Genomic DNA, 18,163 nt, shown 5'->3' with positions numbered 1-18,163 from the left:
AGCAATCATGAAGAAATCATGATTAGCACATCAGCATTTTAGTATTGGGTGTTGAGCAGTTTGGCTCCTTCCATGTTCTGCTACCTAGGTCAATTCCTTTGATGTGCAGGGACCAGCTGAGCTTTGCTCTTTGGGAAGGGAGAGATGGTACAACTTTGTGTCATTCTTGTGAACGTAGTTCTGGTACTTCTTGGGGTAATTATTGAAATGACTACCCTGATTGCAAGTTTGAAGCCAGAAAAATGATTCTCAGACTACACTGTATTCTGAGGTTTCACTGCTATTTATAACTAATCCAGATGCAATCCTCCTGGTACTTTGGGAGGAATATGACAGAAATAAGGAGGTTTTTAGGTTATAAAAGTCTAATTTAAGCTCAATTAGAGACATCATAAATCAGGCTCTAGATAGGATTACTTACTGCCCAGACTCACCTTTTTCCCAATGGAGAAATCATTTCAGCGTTTGTACCTTGCAGGTTGGAGGATGTATTTCATTTAAATTATAACCTCTTATCCCAAATATTTAAAGACGAGTTTAATGGATGGAAGCACCTTACTCTTTCCTAGATTAGGCGTATTAATGTTTTAAAAATGAATGTGCTTGGTAGGATCTCCTATTTGATCTACCAGCTGCCTGCTGATGTGCCAGATAAACAATTTGAGGACAAACTTACTAAAATACATGTAGTTGGAGAACTTTAAAACTTCTACTGGCATGAAATATTTTCTACAACTGCTCTCTTTAAAAGATGGGTATATAGCCTGTATTACTTTTTAACCAAAGGCTCTTCAGTAGGTAATAGAGCCTGTACGATAAAAAAAAGCTTATTTCCTACATTGGTAGGTGGGATACATAATCTTATGTAAGGTATAAGAGATCTTCCTAATTTAAGGAATGTTCCTTTGTGAGTGCACAAGGGCATTTTGTAAGAAGTTGTAGACGTGCACATTTGCAGCAGAATATGCTCATCCCATAGCACATACCTGCTGCAATTGTTCCTCTGAAAGGCTATGAGTGGAATGCTACTGAGGGGTTAAATGCTGTATTGTTTCTCAATTAAGTAAAAGGTTCCAACTAGCTGGCTTTAAATATTGATGCTGAAGAGAACACTATGACAGATGAGCACCTCCCCTCCCCACTAAGGATATTTGGCTCCATTTAATTAATTCCATTGGCCATTGTCTTAAGTGTGCCCAGGATTCACCCAGGAGGAAATCAGTTGCGTTACTATTATTGAAAAGTGTAACATGGCATTATCTGCCTCAGACAGACTTTTAGTAGCATTGAATCAATTCCCCAGTTCTTGAAAACAACTACTTCATTCAATTCCTTTCATAATTAATGAAATTCAGTAGTAATGTGCTTGCCCCTCTGCTCATGCTGGAAGAATTTTCCAAAACTTCAGTGTTTTCATGCTGGAAATATTCTTCTAAAATTTAGCTTTAATGGACTTGTGGTAGGAATGCATTCTCTTATCACAATTTATCTAGCTTTTTATTTTCAGATTTTCTTTTCCATCTTAACTTTACCATCTCAAATTGTTTTAAAGACAGACGTATTCCTTCTTGTTTTGCTAAGATGAAGCCAGCTGAGTTTTGTGGTTGTCTTTCCTATGAAAGACTGATGCTCTTTTTCTTGATGTCCAGGTTCCTTTTCTGAAACTGTCCCAGTTTCAGTTCATACTTCTTCCATATGGGCGTTGAAGGCAAGGATATCCAACAGCCATGTGAAATGGAATTCACTCTTTCATTTTTGTTTTTTTTTAAATAGAAAAATATAAATCAGTGCAAGTTAAAATTAGCTTGGTGGTTGTATATAATAAAATATTAAATTTAGAGTGAAGGAACTGTGTGACTTGTAGGGTTTGTCATGGGAAAAGCTAGGTGGAAGGGCCCCAAAGTTGATCAAGAATTAAACAGACCTCAGGGTCACTCTTTGGCAGTCTTCTATCTGGAATGTGAATATGTTCATTTAAATAAAATTCTGCCTCATTGTGATGTGACCCAAGAACTAATAAAGCTTTTTTTCCTTCAAAAACAAGGTCTTTTTTGGATCATTTCTGCTGTGAAAATATAGATTTATTTGTCCTTCTTGACTGTGTAAAATTGCTGATGTATGATAGAGCATGATAATGCTCCTTCCTTCCTTTAGTCACATGAAGGTATTTTAGCTCATGTGTGAATGAAAACCACAAAAGAACGTTACAAATTAATGGAGAAATAATGAAAATACCATAGTAATTTAATTGTTTTAAAGTGCTATGTGAAGACCATTGGTTATGATGGATCGAGGGTAGTATGAGTTAGGGCAAAATTACAAAGCGTATGATGCTTCATTTATTTTTGCAACTTTACTCTCAGTGCAAGATAGGCATTATTCATTTCTGCACTGAGAATTTAAGGTTTGCTCAAAAAAATATTCTGTTCACTTGAATGTGGGTTCCAAAGATGAAACAAGTAAGTTTGTCAGTTGAATTAAATTGCCAAAGAGGGTTGGTAGAGAGATACAGAAGAAAAAGGTGAAGGACAGGATTAAGCAAAGAGGAGTCAAGGTGGTAGCATGAAGAAAGGGAAAGAAAAATGAAAGGACGCTGAAGTACCATTGGCTTCCTGTAACATTTGTCTGAATTTTACTTTCCTCTGGGGTACTGTAGTAGATATGGCAAGTGCATGAGAAATAGTACCACAGGTCTCATCTCAGCTGATAGGTTTCTTAAAAATCCATTTAAAGACTGGTGAATTGAGGACAGAGTCCCCAAGAGTGATGCTTTCCATTATCAGTGGCTAACAAGTGAAAGAGTTCTTTAAAAGCAAGTATTAGTCCAGAAACTAAGTTAGTAGAATTTACCTTTTGGAAACAGTTATTTACTTAGAATTCATCTTTGCTGCTCAAATTACAGGTCATTACAGTAATAAAGCTTTCTTATTTTGTGACAGAATATTCATTATGTCTTTAAAGTACTCAGTTAGATAATGGTCCCCAGGATCTGGACAACAAGACTTCAAAAGGCAGAGTCCTCTGATCTCTCATTTCCTTATTCACTCTAAGCTTGGAAGGTTTCATCTATCAAACATAGATTAAGTTTTATTGGTTGATAGTCTAATTGCATTTGAATTATCTTTTCCTTTAATATTATTTTCTTTTCTCTGTATTGGATTTCATCCAAATATTGCTGTTTCCATGAAGCACTTTTCTGAAAATGTTTTGCTTTTGCTTTGATGCTTAAATGCCTAACATGTGAGTGCTGCTATAAGGTGCTGTTTCCTGATAATAGAGTTTTCCTTCTGTAAGGAAAAGTTTCCACAATCTTCTGTGCTTTGCTTATATTTGATAGAGCTCTTAGGCTGAGGCTTTTCATGGACAAGATAAGGTTTGGTTAAACATCTGAACTCTTGAATGTTTATCTGAACTAGATTCGACCTCTAAATTTGTCCATCATTAGTTATTTTGCTTTTCTTTTTAGATACTAAATTATGCTATTAAATATGTTCCAAAGTAGGTTAAGTCCCTGTGCAGTTTGTCAGCTGGAACATTAATTTTTAAGCTGAACAGTCTTTTGGTGTATCTCTTTTATCCAAGTTTTAACCATGGCTAGTCAAAGCAAGGGTCAGTGCACCCATGAAAACCCCATATGCAGCTGATTGAAGTGTCTCAGTGTTATGATGACTGGCCTGATTTTATTTCAGGAAAAGATTGTGATATATAGCAATCATTTGCCTGTCCAGACAAATGTTCCAGCACAGCTGTTCTGAAGACTGAATGAACTACTGAAAAAATGTCACTGGATGCCCTTCTGTGTCTCTGAAGGTCTGTTCTCTGAGCACCTATGCAAGGGGCAGGCAGAGTTGGGGTCCCAGCTGTCTGCTACAGCAAGGCCCTTGCACTAGCAGTAGAGGAGATGCTCATCTCTGGGGTCCCAGTCACTCATGCCTTCTGCTAACACATCTGTGTGTCCTCTTTAGACTCAGGTCTTATCTACACCAACCCAAATCTTTGCTCTCCATCTGACTGTGATGGCAGTGAATCATCAGACTGTACCTGCCATTGTTATGAGACAGTGAGTGCATGATCTAGAAAGCCAGAATTATTCCAGGACCACTGTACACCTTGGCCAGTGCCCAGTGGCATAAGGAAGAGAGAGGGCAATATACATTTTCTATAACTGTGACAAAATAGAACTGTAGTCTTTTATTACCTGATCTTTGTTAGAAAATTCATATAGTCAGTGGGAAAAACAAACAAACAAAAATACCCCATAGGCTCTACATGACAGGCTCACACAAAAGCTATAATCCTCTCCATTGGATTTGCTTTCTGCTCTTATGTTTATTTTATGGATATCTTTAAGAACCTCTAATGGATGTCCTTCCCATGCAACTCTGACACTATGGTGCAAGCCAAAAAATTTGAAAATCAGTTGTGTTTTAACATATAGAAATCATTTATCTGGAAACATAAAATGAAGTTAAGTTCGCTTTGTCCAAGTTTTACATTTATGTTCATGGGAATTTCTACAAGAACTTAGTAGTAAGGTAAGAAGTAAACAGGATTCTTAATTCATTGGGTTATTCTGTTTGTAAAAAAAAAGAGCTCCTGGGTGATCCTTTTCTTCTGTTCTACTTACTCTAATGATTTAATTGAGATAGGGATAACTTGATACAGTGGATGTATAAACAGAGTAGAGCAAATGGATTTTGAATCCTTGACTAAATATTCTTTGATTACTTTAAAGGTAATTTTTGTGCTTTTTTCCTTCATGAATTTTTCTTCTACAGTCAGTAGCACATACTATATTTGCTATATTAGAAGATAAAAATATACTGGAACTTATGATTTGAAACAGCAAATGAGGGTTGCTACCACTTCTCACTGAAAATAACAATTTTAACATGTTGGTTGTCATAATCTACACACTATAAATTAAATCTATCCTTTATTGCTTGAGAAGCAGTAGAAGTTCATAATGGGTCAAAAATATTAAGTTATGAATATAATTGGAGGTTGCATGTAATGGGAATATAATTAAATTTTAAAATATGGTATTTTTTAGAATGTAGAAGTATAAAATATAATTGATGAGAGTCATCATAAAGAGGAAATTCTTTGTTATGATATTCTTTCTGGAGAGATCCCTTAGATCGGATCTGAAAAAAATATACAGCAAAGTATCCGAGTGTGTTTCTAAATTTAAATATATGAATAATCTGTGTGACTCTTAACAAGGGTGATATAAATACAGTAATGCAAGTTTTTCCTTGTTCTTTACAGATAATTAGTTTGTTTTCCAAAGCATAAGGTAGAATTATACATAGGTTTTGAAGCTAAAAGGGCACACATGACTGGCAGTACCCAGCAACTCAGAAGGGTTTTTTTTCAGTATAAAGCTCTCTCCTTGTAGAGAAAGGAACCCTATAACTTACTTGTCCTTTTGACTGAGCAATTTAATGCTAATGATGACTATTCACATTACATGAGAAAGGTTGAAAAGGTTTTTTTCAGACTAACTCAGTCGGGAGGTAAGCTTAAAGACTTGGAAGTTACTGACAAATATTCCTGAATAGAAGAAAAACAGGACTTTGTCTTCTAAAAACAAAACAAAACAAAATAAATATCTGAATACATTGCTTGTTGTAAATTACTTTTCAACTTGATCTGAAAGTAATCTTCAGTTACTTGCTCCGTCTTCCTCAACCTTTAATCGCATGTTTGTTTTCTTTTGGGAATTCTGCTTAAATAATATTTTTATATTATGTGTGTCAACTTCAAAAGTCATTAAATCAAATGCTACCATTCTTTTTTCTCTGAAACTATTGCATTTTATAAAAGAGTTGGATGAGATTCTATGGCTGAAATTGCTGGAAATGAATAGCACTGAGCCACCCAGGTAGCGAAGTTCAGGGCTGCTATTCAATTCCTACATGTTAGGTAATCTGAGTTATTGGGTATTTTCCTGGGAAATTTAGCAGTGCTCTGCAAAGGGAACTTCAAAAAGCCTCTCTGTCACACTCCTGTCTTTTGACGCTGTAGCCATCTGTAACAGGATGACTCATTACCTGAAAAAACTGGTTACCAAAGGATGCTCAAGAATAAATGTGTCCATAGCAGTCTGGGGTCCTATGACATTATACTCCCCTATGCATGAGGACTGCATAACAGTATAGGACCACAGTCACTTCTTGCAAATTGGCTGTGTCAGGAGTCCTAATCCTTGGCACGGGCTTGGTGAGAGCACTCTCTCTTCCTAGAGGCTGAGCAGCCTGACTCTGTATGCTGCAGCAGCTTCCAGCCAAGTCCCACATGTTTTACATTAGATGAACATAAACTGGTCATACTGTACGAATAAAGCAAACTCATTGATTTCTGACATTGTGGTTTTTATATTCAAGTAAGTGTGGTTAATAGCATTTCTAATGGTGTGACAATACAAAAAAAAAAAAAAAAAATTGTATAAAGAAAGAATTGTTGTGTCCTGGGTGATCTAGTCCAGTTCTTCCTGTCACAAGGTACCATGCTCTGTCTCCCTTTTCATAAATTTATTAAGTTTCATCTTAAATTCTTTTATTTACCACCATGGCTTCTTTGAAAGGCCGTTTTAGAACTTCATATTAGGGCCAGTTTATACTCATCTATTCTTGTGCCAACATTGTTCTTCAGTTTAAACAGCTCTTCTCCCTCCCTGGTGTCCTGTTCTTCTCTCCTGCTCCTCTTCTACCCCCACAAAGAAATTCATAGAGAACAATCACAGCCCTTCGCAGCCATTTTCTAGCCAAAATCCTCATCCTCTTTCAGCTCTTTCCACTGGTGAATCCCACAGCACTGCCTATGCTTTGTATGACTTGAATACCTGTTTCATGTATGACAGCCTCCAAGGTAGAAGTTCACTGGGGCCTCAAGCAGAGAGTTTGTTTCTCTTGCTGGTTGAATATTAGGAAAAGAAAAAAAAAAATTGGATATTTGGAAAAAAATATTTTCTGAAAGAGTAGTGAGGTATTGGCACAGGCTGACTGGGGAAGTGATGGAGTCACCATTCCTGGACGTGTTGAAGTACCATGGAGATGTGGCACTGAGAGACATGCTTATTGGGCATGGTGGGAGTGAGTTGAGATTGAACTGGATCTTAGAGGGCTTTTTAACCTTCAGGATTCTGTGATTCCATTTATGGCCACTATTCACAAATGGATCAGTGAACTTACAACCAAATAATCTACCCAGGTGTCTCACTTATTTTCATGTTTCTAATAGTGGAGTTTCCAGTTCATAAGAGAAATATTTTGTATACCTCTTTGGCATTGGATACTATTAGATCTAATGCATTTCTTCAGCTTCCCATTATAAAGTCACTAAGACTGTCTGATGTCCTGATTCTCCTCTGAACTGATGCTGCTTCCTAGTAGTGACTCAACCACAAATACTTTTGAATGCTCCTACCTTTTTATATTGAAATTATTAATCAAAAAACGAAGATCAATTCCAAGAATATGTAGGAACTTGCAATAGTATCTTGTGCTTTTCTGAGCCATTTCACTACTAGTGTTGTAGTTCTCTCCATCTTCTCCAGTTTAACTGATAATTTCCCATTTGGTGTCACAACAGAAGCCAGATAGATTTTGTTTGTTGCATTTCTCTTTTATGAAAATAAACACAAGGATACAAACAAACAAAAAACTCACAGTTATTTTGTTGAAGAATGACATCGGTTTAGTCTGGTATGATCTTCCTTTATTAACCCAGGGCATGCAAAGAAATATTTCCTTACTTTTCTAAATATTTATGCTACAAATGCCATTAAGAAAATCTGCATAGGGAGTACCATTTTGTTTCACAATGTAAATGTGCAATGATATTTTTATACACACTATTCATTTATTTCCATTTATTATTAGCGAGAGACCAAATTCTAAAAAAGTTTATATGCATCAGAGCGTGATGCAAAATATGAGTTATACAGTCATTTTATTGAATCTTTACTGCTAATGCTCACAAATTTCACAAAGTGTAATGACAATACTGAGCACTTAAGTTGTTAGGCTGTCATATTACAGCAAAATTATTTGCACTATATAATCACTGTTTTCTTTTTCCTATTGTTTATTTCTGAGTGTGCTTCATAAACATTTGCAAATGCAGATATAGTCGCTGTGGCAAATAATGTGTTTTAAGACCGTAAACTTGAATGACTCTGCGTCCTTTGGTGCCCATGAAAACAAAATTTTCCTAGCATCTCCCAGCCAGTGATAGCCAGTCTGTCATCTGATGCCACAGTTCTTGAGTCTACCCTGTGCAGTCACAAAACCTGTAATTTTAAAGCTTATCATAAACATAGGGATTAGGGGTAATGCCTGATTTCTGTATTTTCCCCACCGATCATTTGTGTAATGCCTCTAAGCAGACCCTGTTTTTGTCTCTCATTTTGCTCTTTTGAAAAAAGGATATAGTAATTATAGTGTGGGGAGAACTCATGAGACCTGCCCAGGAACTTCCCAAAGGGATTAAAATAAATGATTGACAAAAGTCTTTAACTCAACAAAGTAGGTGAAGTGAATACTTTATCCCAAGCGAACAGGATTTATTGACTCTATCTCAGAGGATCACAAAGAGAAGGCAGCAAGCAGTGACTTGATTTTCTCACTCCCAAAACTTTGGTGCTGGCTGAAACAGTGGTCATTTATTCAGGCAATAATGCATGCTGCTCCTCCCCTGAAGGACAAGCAGTAGTTTTGCCTCTGCTGCAAGCCAAGAAAATAGGATAAAATGTTGAATTCTGAGTTCCAGTGAAATCCAATAAAAGTTTAAGTCCTGAGTCATTATATATTTTTAAGTTACAGCATCTTCTGGAATGTAGGCATAGTCATACACCTCTGCAAGTTACAGATACAATTCTCAAGAAGGATGAGGCACTTTCAGCAATTAAGCATTTGATTTCTTTGAAATTAAATGATTACCTCCTTTCAATTAACACTTTTGCACATATGTGATATTAGTGCTGTAAGCCTTTCATTATTTGATATTGCAGAGACCTAGCTCTTCCTCTCATTCAACCATCTAAGCTTTGATTCAGTCCTGCAAGATGTTGATGAGGACTGTATGTGACCATGTAAAGAATTTAGAAAAATTAGTAGTTCAAGATGTGAGCTCGCAGATAAGCCAATTCACATGTGGATCATTTTATATATGTAAGGTATTGTATTTAGGTTTTAGTCAGGATATTCTGGATTTTGAATGGTCAAGCTTATTCCTTTTACTATTCCTTAGGAAAACAGCTATTAAATCCTAACTATGGGTGTTGACTATAAATAATCTCCATTTCTAAGAACTAAGTCATCGAGAATATTAAAATAAATTGTGCACAGGCCAGATTAGTTCTCACCTGCAGAACAAGACTAATGGAAGAGAAGATACTAATATAAAACTGTGAATTTCTTTGTGTCTTATCCACTCTGACTGCAACTCTTCAATCCTTTCCATCCAAATGAATTACACACAATAATTTTGGGTGTTCTAATAAACAGATAGACATCATCATAATGTATTTCAGTTAGGAAGAGGTACTTGAAAGAAATTGTTTTTTCTATACACATGATGTGAGACAATCAATAGTGCTTTAGTCTGACAAGTACTGTCAATATCCATTGTCACAGTTCAGAAAGTCATTAATGGATAGTTCTTCAAAAACCAATGCTTTCAACACATTAAAAGTGTTCAGATATACTGTACCAGGCAGGAATTAATCATAGGTAAACCCCTGTGATTTGGTATAAATGTTTTGTAAATTAAAAGTGAAAGAAAAGTCATTGGAAGGAGTGTGAGATAACGTTACGTGTCATTAGAAAATCCAGTAAGATATGAAGCTGTTTAGGAGATACTAAAATATTTTATATTCTGAATACAGGATCAGCCTAGAATGTCTCACCCAGGAAAGACTCTGCTAAACATCCGTTGTCTAGGTACAACACTTGTGGCCCTTAGACAACTTCTCTACTAAATTCACAGAAGGTAATCACTTAACAAACACTTAAATAAACCTTTCCCCTTAAAGGTCTAGAGCCTTCTCTGCATCTTTCAGTTGTGCCCATGCCAAAATCCTAAAGAAAGGCTTTCACAACTTCACCTATGTTAGCTATTGCTTCAGCCTACTCAAGCGATAATATGTTTATGATCATTGCATCATATAGACATTTAGTGCATTCAGATATGACACCCAATCCTTCATCTGTAAATCTCAAAAGTTCCATCGACTCTGATAGTGCTGTTTTTGCAAAATGGTGTGATTTATGAGCAATGCATTAATTCTTTCCTTCCGCCTGTCTTCTTGTGTAAAAGCTATATATATTATTAGGAATATTAAGGCTAGATTTTTGGAGTTGAATAAGTATTCAGAGGATTTATATAGGCCCCCCAAAAGACAGGTCAGTTTTTATCTTGATTTAATATTCTTTTGCAGAGAATTTAGCCTCTAGTTATCCTTCCTAATTCAGTCAGTGCTCTTACAATGCTATTTAACATCAAGAGCCACAAATAAGTTCTTTCTTTTATGCCTAATGCCCTGCTTATACTATTTTCTTTTTGTACCAGTTCTGTATTACACTTCTCTAATGTGGTAAGCTGTTATGATTTAATGTACCTTAATTCTAGAGCAGATAGTAAATTGCCTGAGGAAAGGAACTTGCTTTCTTTTTTTCATTTATCTTTTAATACCTGGAGAATAAATAAATACCTCCCTAATAAACTGACCAAAATCATAAAAAAAACGTGAGGGGGGGTTGTTTGTTTTTGTTTTTTTTTTGGTTTTGGGTTTTTTTTTTTTTTTTTACGTCTGAGGGGACCCAGTTTATTCCAATCCAAATGCAAGCTTGTGTAATTCCAAGCTGTGCTCCAGGTATGCTTTTGCTTCTGTGTTGGAGTATCCTACAGCCACTTCCAGCAGAAAGAAGTTAGCATAATATTGTGTTTACTGTTGGTTTTCCCCCTATGTCTACTGTAAAAATGCCCCATCTCCTGTAGTTTCTCTATCTCCCTTGAATATTATTAGTAAGATGCAAAAATACTTCAAAGAGTCATGTAAAGGTAGGGGAATTATGCTTCTGTTCTGTGTTGGTTTCAAAGCACTTGTGTGGCTCTGTCGATGCAAGTAGCTCCAGAAATAGAGGATATCAGTTTATTTAGTGCAAAGAATCAGATGACACAGCTGGGCAGTTTATGCCCGGGATTTGAGAACAAGTATTAGATTTATTTCCTATTATTCTATGCTTAGAACCTTAAGTGTCCTGTTTTTCATCAAATACTGTGCTGAACTGCTTTCCACTTTTTTGCATTGCCTGAAGCTAATCAGCTTTCTTTCATGGAGGCATCTTCTGCCCAAATCCACAACATGAAATTTTAAAAAGAAGATACTACAAACTATATATTTATATATATATATAGTGGCTTTTCAGTTTTCTGATTTTTTTTCCCTCTCTTCGAAGTAGCATTTGGCCCTCTTTCTATTTCCAAATATGATAGCAAAGTCATTTTAATGATAATGTGAGAAGAATGGTTTGGCAAGAGAAGGGTTATTTCTAAATGAGGTCCTAACAAGAATATTTCTGGCTAAACTTGGATTTGGAACATGCTATCTAAACCCTTGAATTTCTGGGAGATTTGGAGTTTCCCTCTGGTGAGTCATGCTTAATAGAATAAAATGAGAAAATCATCAAAATTGGCTTTGCTGCTGTTTTTAGCTATGTACTATACCACCCAACCTATAAAATGCAAAACATCTATGACAATAATTATTCCTACCTCTAGATGTAGTTTTAACACCATAATTGCTGTTTAAGGTATGAAAATTCTGGCTGCGTTAATGCATTTTTCTAAGCAGAGAGATCTTTACCTTGTTATCATATCCTAGCTTATTCTATCTTGCTATTTGCAGAATTACCATATTCACTTCAGTTAAAATATCTTAATAAATTCTGTGTACATTTAGAGCTAAGAATGTACTTAAAGTGGGCATAAAGCTTTCCAGAGTCCTGCAGAATGTGAAATGTGGCAGGCATCTAAAGTCACTCCTGAGATATTTTCAGTCCTGCATCATTTGCAATTGGTAAGCTTCACACTGTAAGTCAAGAAAAACCAAATCTACGTATGAATTGCTGTGGACAGAATGACCCGAAGCAACAAGAAAGTCCCAAAACTAAGTACAATTCACTTCACTGTTTCAAAGTACCATTAAGATGCAGAATTAGAAACATCCATTTGTTGTTCTTTTTATAGCATGGCCAAGTGACTTGGAATTTTAGCTTGTCCCTGCCAAGGATTGCTCAATTTTGAACAAAAAGTCCTCAACTATAATGTTAAAAAAGCACCAGCCATCAATTGAATGCTAATCTTTATATTCTATGATACATCGCTCCAAGAATGCTCCATTAAAAAAATGTGAATTCTATTTTTCATAAGTGATGGATTATTGTACCAAGCTGTGTATTTTCCAGTAAAGTGTCCTTTTATTTGTCCTGTGCGATTACTAGTTTGTGGAAGTATGTGTGGGGTCATTTTAGTGCTGTGGGAAAATGGAGCACTCTTCTGTTAAAATCAGTAGTGAAATCAGAAGCAAACTATGCTCTGATCATCATAGGCATGTGTTTAAATATTGCTTTCCTTAATTGGCTATGTTCTATTTACTTAAAATGAACAATTTGGCAAGTTTTTCTCCCTTGACAACAGCAAAGTGTAAACCATTTTATAAGTTTGGCTGTTAAAATCAGATTTGTAATGTAAACCACAATATTCCAGGGTTATTATCATCGTTTAACCAGTTATTTTAGCTTGCCATTGTTTTAGACTTGTGTACCTTTAAATATTCCAGTTCTGTTTATACCTTATGCAAAACTTCTTACTATAAAATGGCCCAATCATTTTGATTATAATTTGCTTTCTGTAAATCTCTTCCCTGAATCCTCCATATGAAGATCATTGCATTATAGAGGACATCTGCTCTGGGCAGGGAATGTTATTTGGGGTCCTTAGAATCATAGAATCCTTAAAGTTGGAAGAGACCTCCCAGCCTTCTTTTCTCCAGGCTGCACAGCCCCAGCTCTCTCAGCCTGTCCTCACAGGAGAGGTGTTCCATCCCTTGCACCATTTTTGTGGCCCTCCTCTGGAGATGCTCCAACAGGTCCGTGTATCTCCTATACTGAGGACTCCACATCTGGATGCAGTAATCCAGGTGAGGTCTCACCAGCACAGAGTAAAGGGGCAGGATCACCTCCCTTGCTCTGCTGGCCATGCTTCTTTTGATGTAGCCCAGGATATGTTTGGCTTTCTGGGCTGTGAGGGCATATTGCTGGCTTATGTCCAGCTTCCCATCCACTAGTACCCTCCCAGGTCTTTTTCAGCAGGGCTGTGCTCAATTCTTCCACCCCCTAACTTGTATTGGTAGTAAGGGTTGTCTTTAACCAGGTGCAAAATCTTGTATTTAGATTTGTTGAACATCATGAGGTTCACCTGAGCTTCTTGGAAGTTCTACAGAAAGGGAAAACAGATCAATTCTGCAAGATCAGCTTGTGGAGAATCTCTGCTTTGGTAGATTTTTAAAATATCTGTCTGTTTATTAATTTGTTTGTTTGCTTGTTTGTTTATTTCTGTCAAGGGCAAAAGAGACCAAGTCAAGGGTCAGACAAGAGTCCTGAGGCTCAGGTGGTTTGTCAGAAATTTCTAAAAATCTTCTTGTCCAGGGAAACCTATGCAGGTCTTCCGATGGCTTCTCTGTTTCTTCTGGAGCATCCAGCAATCTGCAGAATTTCTTCTTGCTGCTAATACTGCCTATTTTCATTGCTGTGATGGTGCCCTGTAAGCACCTCAGCAGAGAAGTTGTTAAATTTATGCCTTTGAAACTTCCTCCAGGGGATTTTCTGCAGCTGGGTTCTATGTCTTTTTGACACAGAGCAGGAATAAATTGAGCTCAAAATGTTTCTCAGTTTGGTAAATGCCTAAATATAATAAAATATAATCATTAGGACAGGAATACTTTTCTTTCCATAAATTAATGCATCTTGCACACATTTCATGGCATACAGCCATGATTTCTATAACTGCATTAAATATATATATAACGCTTAATCCATCTTGGCAAGAGAACTCAGTCCTTTGCTAGTGGAGTAACCATCCATCCTTTCTCTTCGCAAGCAGCATGGAGCTAATAGTGCATAACACACTTGGAGTCTGGACTTTTAGTTGAAAAATCATCCATGTGAAACTTGTGGAATTCCTGAGCATTTCATGAGTAAACTGGTAGCCATCCAAATACTTATAGGCAATAAAAAATACGGCTCTGTAACTAACCAGCAGAGTGAACTTGTTATGTTTATTCAGAAAAGTATTAATCAGACTCTCTGTACTGTCCAACCAGCTACACTGCTGACCTACCGCATGACTTTACTAGGGTGGTTTTGGCCATTGCTTTCCAAGAATATTTGAGCAAACTGTTATTATTAATACTTTATAAATAAAATTTCACTGAGGCTTTTTCTTTTGTTTTCCTTTAGTTTTCAGGCTGAACTACAGTGCTTCTGACTCAAATGACAGAAACCGAGTTAAAAGCAGATTAAAGAAGTTTATCTCCCGAAGACCATCCTTGAAAACGTTGCAAGAAAAAGGACTGATTAAAGGTGTGTTCTCTTTTATAGTTTCTGGAATTAAAAGTAAAAATTTACAAATGAATTTGCTTCTTTCACTCTCAGCTAAGGGCATATGTGCATCGAACAAATGGTTTTGTTGATGTTTCTCGGAAAATTTGCAGTGCTGAAATATAGTGAAAAAATCAGTATTTGGTTACATATATCTGTGCTTAAATATTTAAATTTAATGCTTATTTTTTTCTGCTTTCCTTTGCTTTTGGTAGAAGCCTGTTCACCTAATATAGTCACTCAACATGCACCATGCCAGTCAGTGTGCTGCAGAACTCCATTTCTTTTTAGGAAACTCATGCTGGTATAGTTTGCTATTTAGAATGAGCAATAGGAAGTTCAGATGCTGTGCTGGCTAATTTCTTTTCTAGGGCAGGCTGGAATGCTTCCTGCTCGCTTCTCATTATTTTTCTAACTTGCCAACAAAATACATTTTTAACAACTTAAAATTTTGCCAGTGAATAATAAATGAATCAGAGATCTTTTCCTGCCTCAGTTTGGTCAGACGTCACTTTCACATATCCTTAAAAAATGGTTGCTTGGATAAAAAGTGTTTGAGAGATCATTCACGAAGTTTTCTCCCTAAAAGCTGGTAGTTCACTTGAAGGCAGTAGCATGCTGACCACTAATAATCAAGCCATGTTTTCAAATATTGTCTGGACTAATGCTTTAAAAATTTACGCACTCCCAAATTATTATGTGTGAAACCCACAACTGCACATGCAAATTGACGGGAAAAAGGCATTTTGCCAGCAACCCCTGTCAGTCTCTGGAGTGTGAGTTTTCCAGTGGTGTGTCAAAAATGGCAAGGGGTGTTGCTGGTGTGTGTGAAACTGGTCTGTCTTGAGCCAAGAGACTGACCCCAGCCAACACAAGCTGAAAAAGCCCAAGAGTTAAACTCCAGCTGGGCCCCTTGTCGGAAGAGAAAGAGGGAGCTTTGTGAATTAAGTTTGTACATATTAGATATGTGGAAAAATGTTCAGCAAGGTGTTTCTTCCTCTAAGGAAGTCTTCAGTGCTTAAAACCATTATATGCTGTAATAGTGGGCTTTTGCTTCTAACTTCCACAGATGCTTTAAAAATGCCATAGATACAAACACATGGGTGTGAGTGTGCTCAGCTTTCAGGATCTGTCTTTAAACAATTGTACTGTCTGATTTCAGAGTATTGCCTCTGTGAAGTACTCTGTGGGTTGAGGGTGGGATTTGAATGCATCCCATTAGTTTGTTTCAGTTATTATAGTAATAGAGTAGAAGTTTATAATCTTTTAATTTCTGGATTTAAGGGTGTCTTTTTTTATTATTATTTTTTTTTATTTTTAAGTTTAATAAAGTGTGTCTGATGAATCTCCTGCTTACAGGAGGGAGTGTTACATAGGGATCAGATGTGATCCCTGCTAACAAATCCACATTCATTAGCATAACTCAAATCCATCCTCTAATATATCTCTCCTCTAGGAAAGCCAGATGCATTTGGTTTTGGCTACACATGTGTTAAGCTCTTGATTCATAAACATAGCTTGGTTCTACCTGAGATAATCTTCTATGGAAAGCCAAGATGTATGATTTGGGGCACAGTAACTCAGGTTCGGTACTTGGCACAGTTTTATTACTGAACTAATGTTACCATTAAGAAAATGTGTTAGTTATATACTATGCAGTTTCATTAGGATTAGGTTTTGGCCATGCAAATGAGGCAGGATTCGTTAGCACAGCTTAATTCCAGTCTATGGTAAGTCTATGTGAAATGCACATTCGATAAGGTTCCTCCATTGTCTTCACCAGAGTTTATCCCTTAATCTGTTAAAATGTTATAAAAATGCAGTTGCAGTGTTTATACACAGACTACTTTAAAATGGTAATTTTTAGATTCACATTAGAATATTTTTAAATCACAAAATGCAAACAGCAAATGAAAAAATGAGAAGATTGCCAGATTTTGTATTGTAAGATGCATCTATGTATTTTTTCTAAAGGTGAATGAAATGGCTGCAGATGCCTCTCAAAACTGTTTGCTTGTTTCTTAGGGGAAAAACTGTTAATGAATTTTTACAAGAAGAAATTCCTCCAGCTCTGAGAACACTCATACTAACTTTCATCCCGTAGGGAAATGCTTCTGTCAGAATTGCAAATCCCTTAAAATAGGGGCTCATAATAAAAGTGCGTCTAAAGCCTTGCAGGACATCTCGGTACCAAATTTCTGACAAAGAGCTGTTCTGTGTGCTCGTGAAGAATTGATATAAATATCTATGAAGCGTGCGGTGTTAATTACTCTAAAGCAGTGGCACTGTAGGTGATGTGAAAACCTTCACTTTTCATCAAGTGCTATTCATATTTGCCAAGGGCACTATAAAGCTCTCAAATCTATATTGATTTTTTACATTGTATGTCACGTTGGAACCAAAACTCCAATAAATTTAACACGTAAATTATAGTCATGAGTAAATACATTTTAAGGTGGTAAGTTCACTTAAACACAGTTCTGCGAGCTGTTAGTCACTGATGTGTACACACTTGGCCAGAAGACTCGACACATTTCTCCGCATTAACCAAATTTGGGAATACAGGCTTCAAAATTAAATAGCAGTTTGATCTCCTGGGGTACTTTGTTCTGCCAACACTATTATCAGAAAATCTAGGAATTATGTGATTGTCATTTAACTCTTAACAAAACTTTGTTCTTGTAAGATGTAGCAAATATCTGTAGTGAATATAGTGGGTGTTTATTCTTTAGAATAAGAAATAGGTGGATGATAATCAAATAAGGGAATGTGTGAATGTTAGTTGTTTGGTTGGTATGCTACTCTTTAGCCTATGAGAAGCCCATATGTGAAGAGCACATTGGCTCCATTTGTTGCAGTGGGCTGGTACATGGGGCTTTTCATGCTCCAGTGAGTGCTCTAATGAAGATTGCCAGTCCTCACAGTTCATGCTTACACACAATTTATTTGGTATGGAAGAATTTTGAATCATTTTTGAGGCAATGTGTAATGCAGTATTTTTGTGTACCATGGAAGAGGCCCATATGCACACTATGTTTGTGTGTATCTACATGCACTCGAAGCTAGAAATAATAAGAGGCATGTTCCATGCCTGCCATTTTAACAATGTTATTTCAAGAATAGCTGTGTTCAAATTTATATCCTAGGTCAGGGGTTCTCAGTTCCTTGGGATTGAAATATCCTCAGAATTTACAGAATCTGCACTAATATGCTAGAAAAATAATATATAAATCTTCTCTTTTAGAACTTCTTTATAGTCTATAATTGAACTTTGATCTTTGTGTTTGAGCATTGTCATGATTTAATATTATCCCAAATGAATTGCCAACCTTCAACTTGATATTGGCCAGCTAACTTCCTGATTTTTGAGCCTCTTCAGTTCAGCAGAAAAAGAAAAAAACTTGTATGAAATGTGACTTTAAAGCTATGGTAGTTGTACTGGCAATAGACTATCACAAAATGCACTAAATGATAAATAGATAATTAAATGAAAACAT

The 18,163-nt window shown here is 36.3% G+C and overlaps 1 protein-coding gene across 4 annotated transcripts in view; it reads left to right on the top strand.

Annotated features, from left to right (window-relative positions):
• The window catches only part of ARHGAP15 (Rho GTPase activating protein 15), a 315,056-nt gene that overhangs the window by 167,318 nt on the left and 129,575 nt on the right, over nucleotides 1–18,163 (top strand). For all 4 annotated transcript variants that reach the window (XM_090143526.1, XM_090143525.1, XM_031590760.2 and 1 more), the window contains one exon: nucleotides 14,526–14,648. In XM_090143526.1, coding sequence (XP_089999652.1) covers nucleotides 14,526–14,648 — 123 coding nt within the window. The remainder of the gene's footprint in view (nucleotides 1–14,525; nucleotides 14,649–18,163) is intronic.

The sequence above is a fragment of the Phasianus colchicus genome, chromosome 7 (genome assembly GCF_987193195.1).
Source record: "Phasianus colchicus chromosome 7, bPhaCol1.hap1.1, whole genome shotgun sequence".
Taxonomy (NCBI): domain Eukaryota; kingdom Metazoa; phylum Chordata; class Aves; order Galliformes; family Phasianidae; genus Phasianus; species Phasianus colchicus.
The sequence above is the reverse complement of the archived record's forward strand: the minus strand, read 5'-3'. Positions and strand labels throughout refer to the sequence as shown.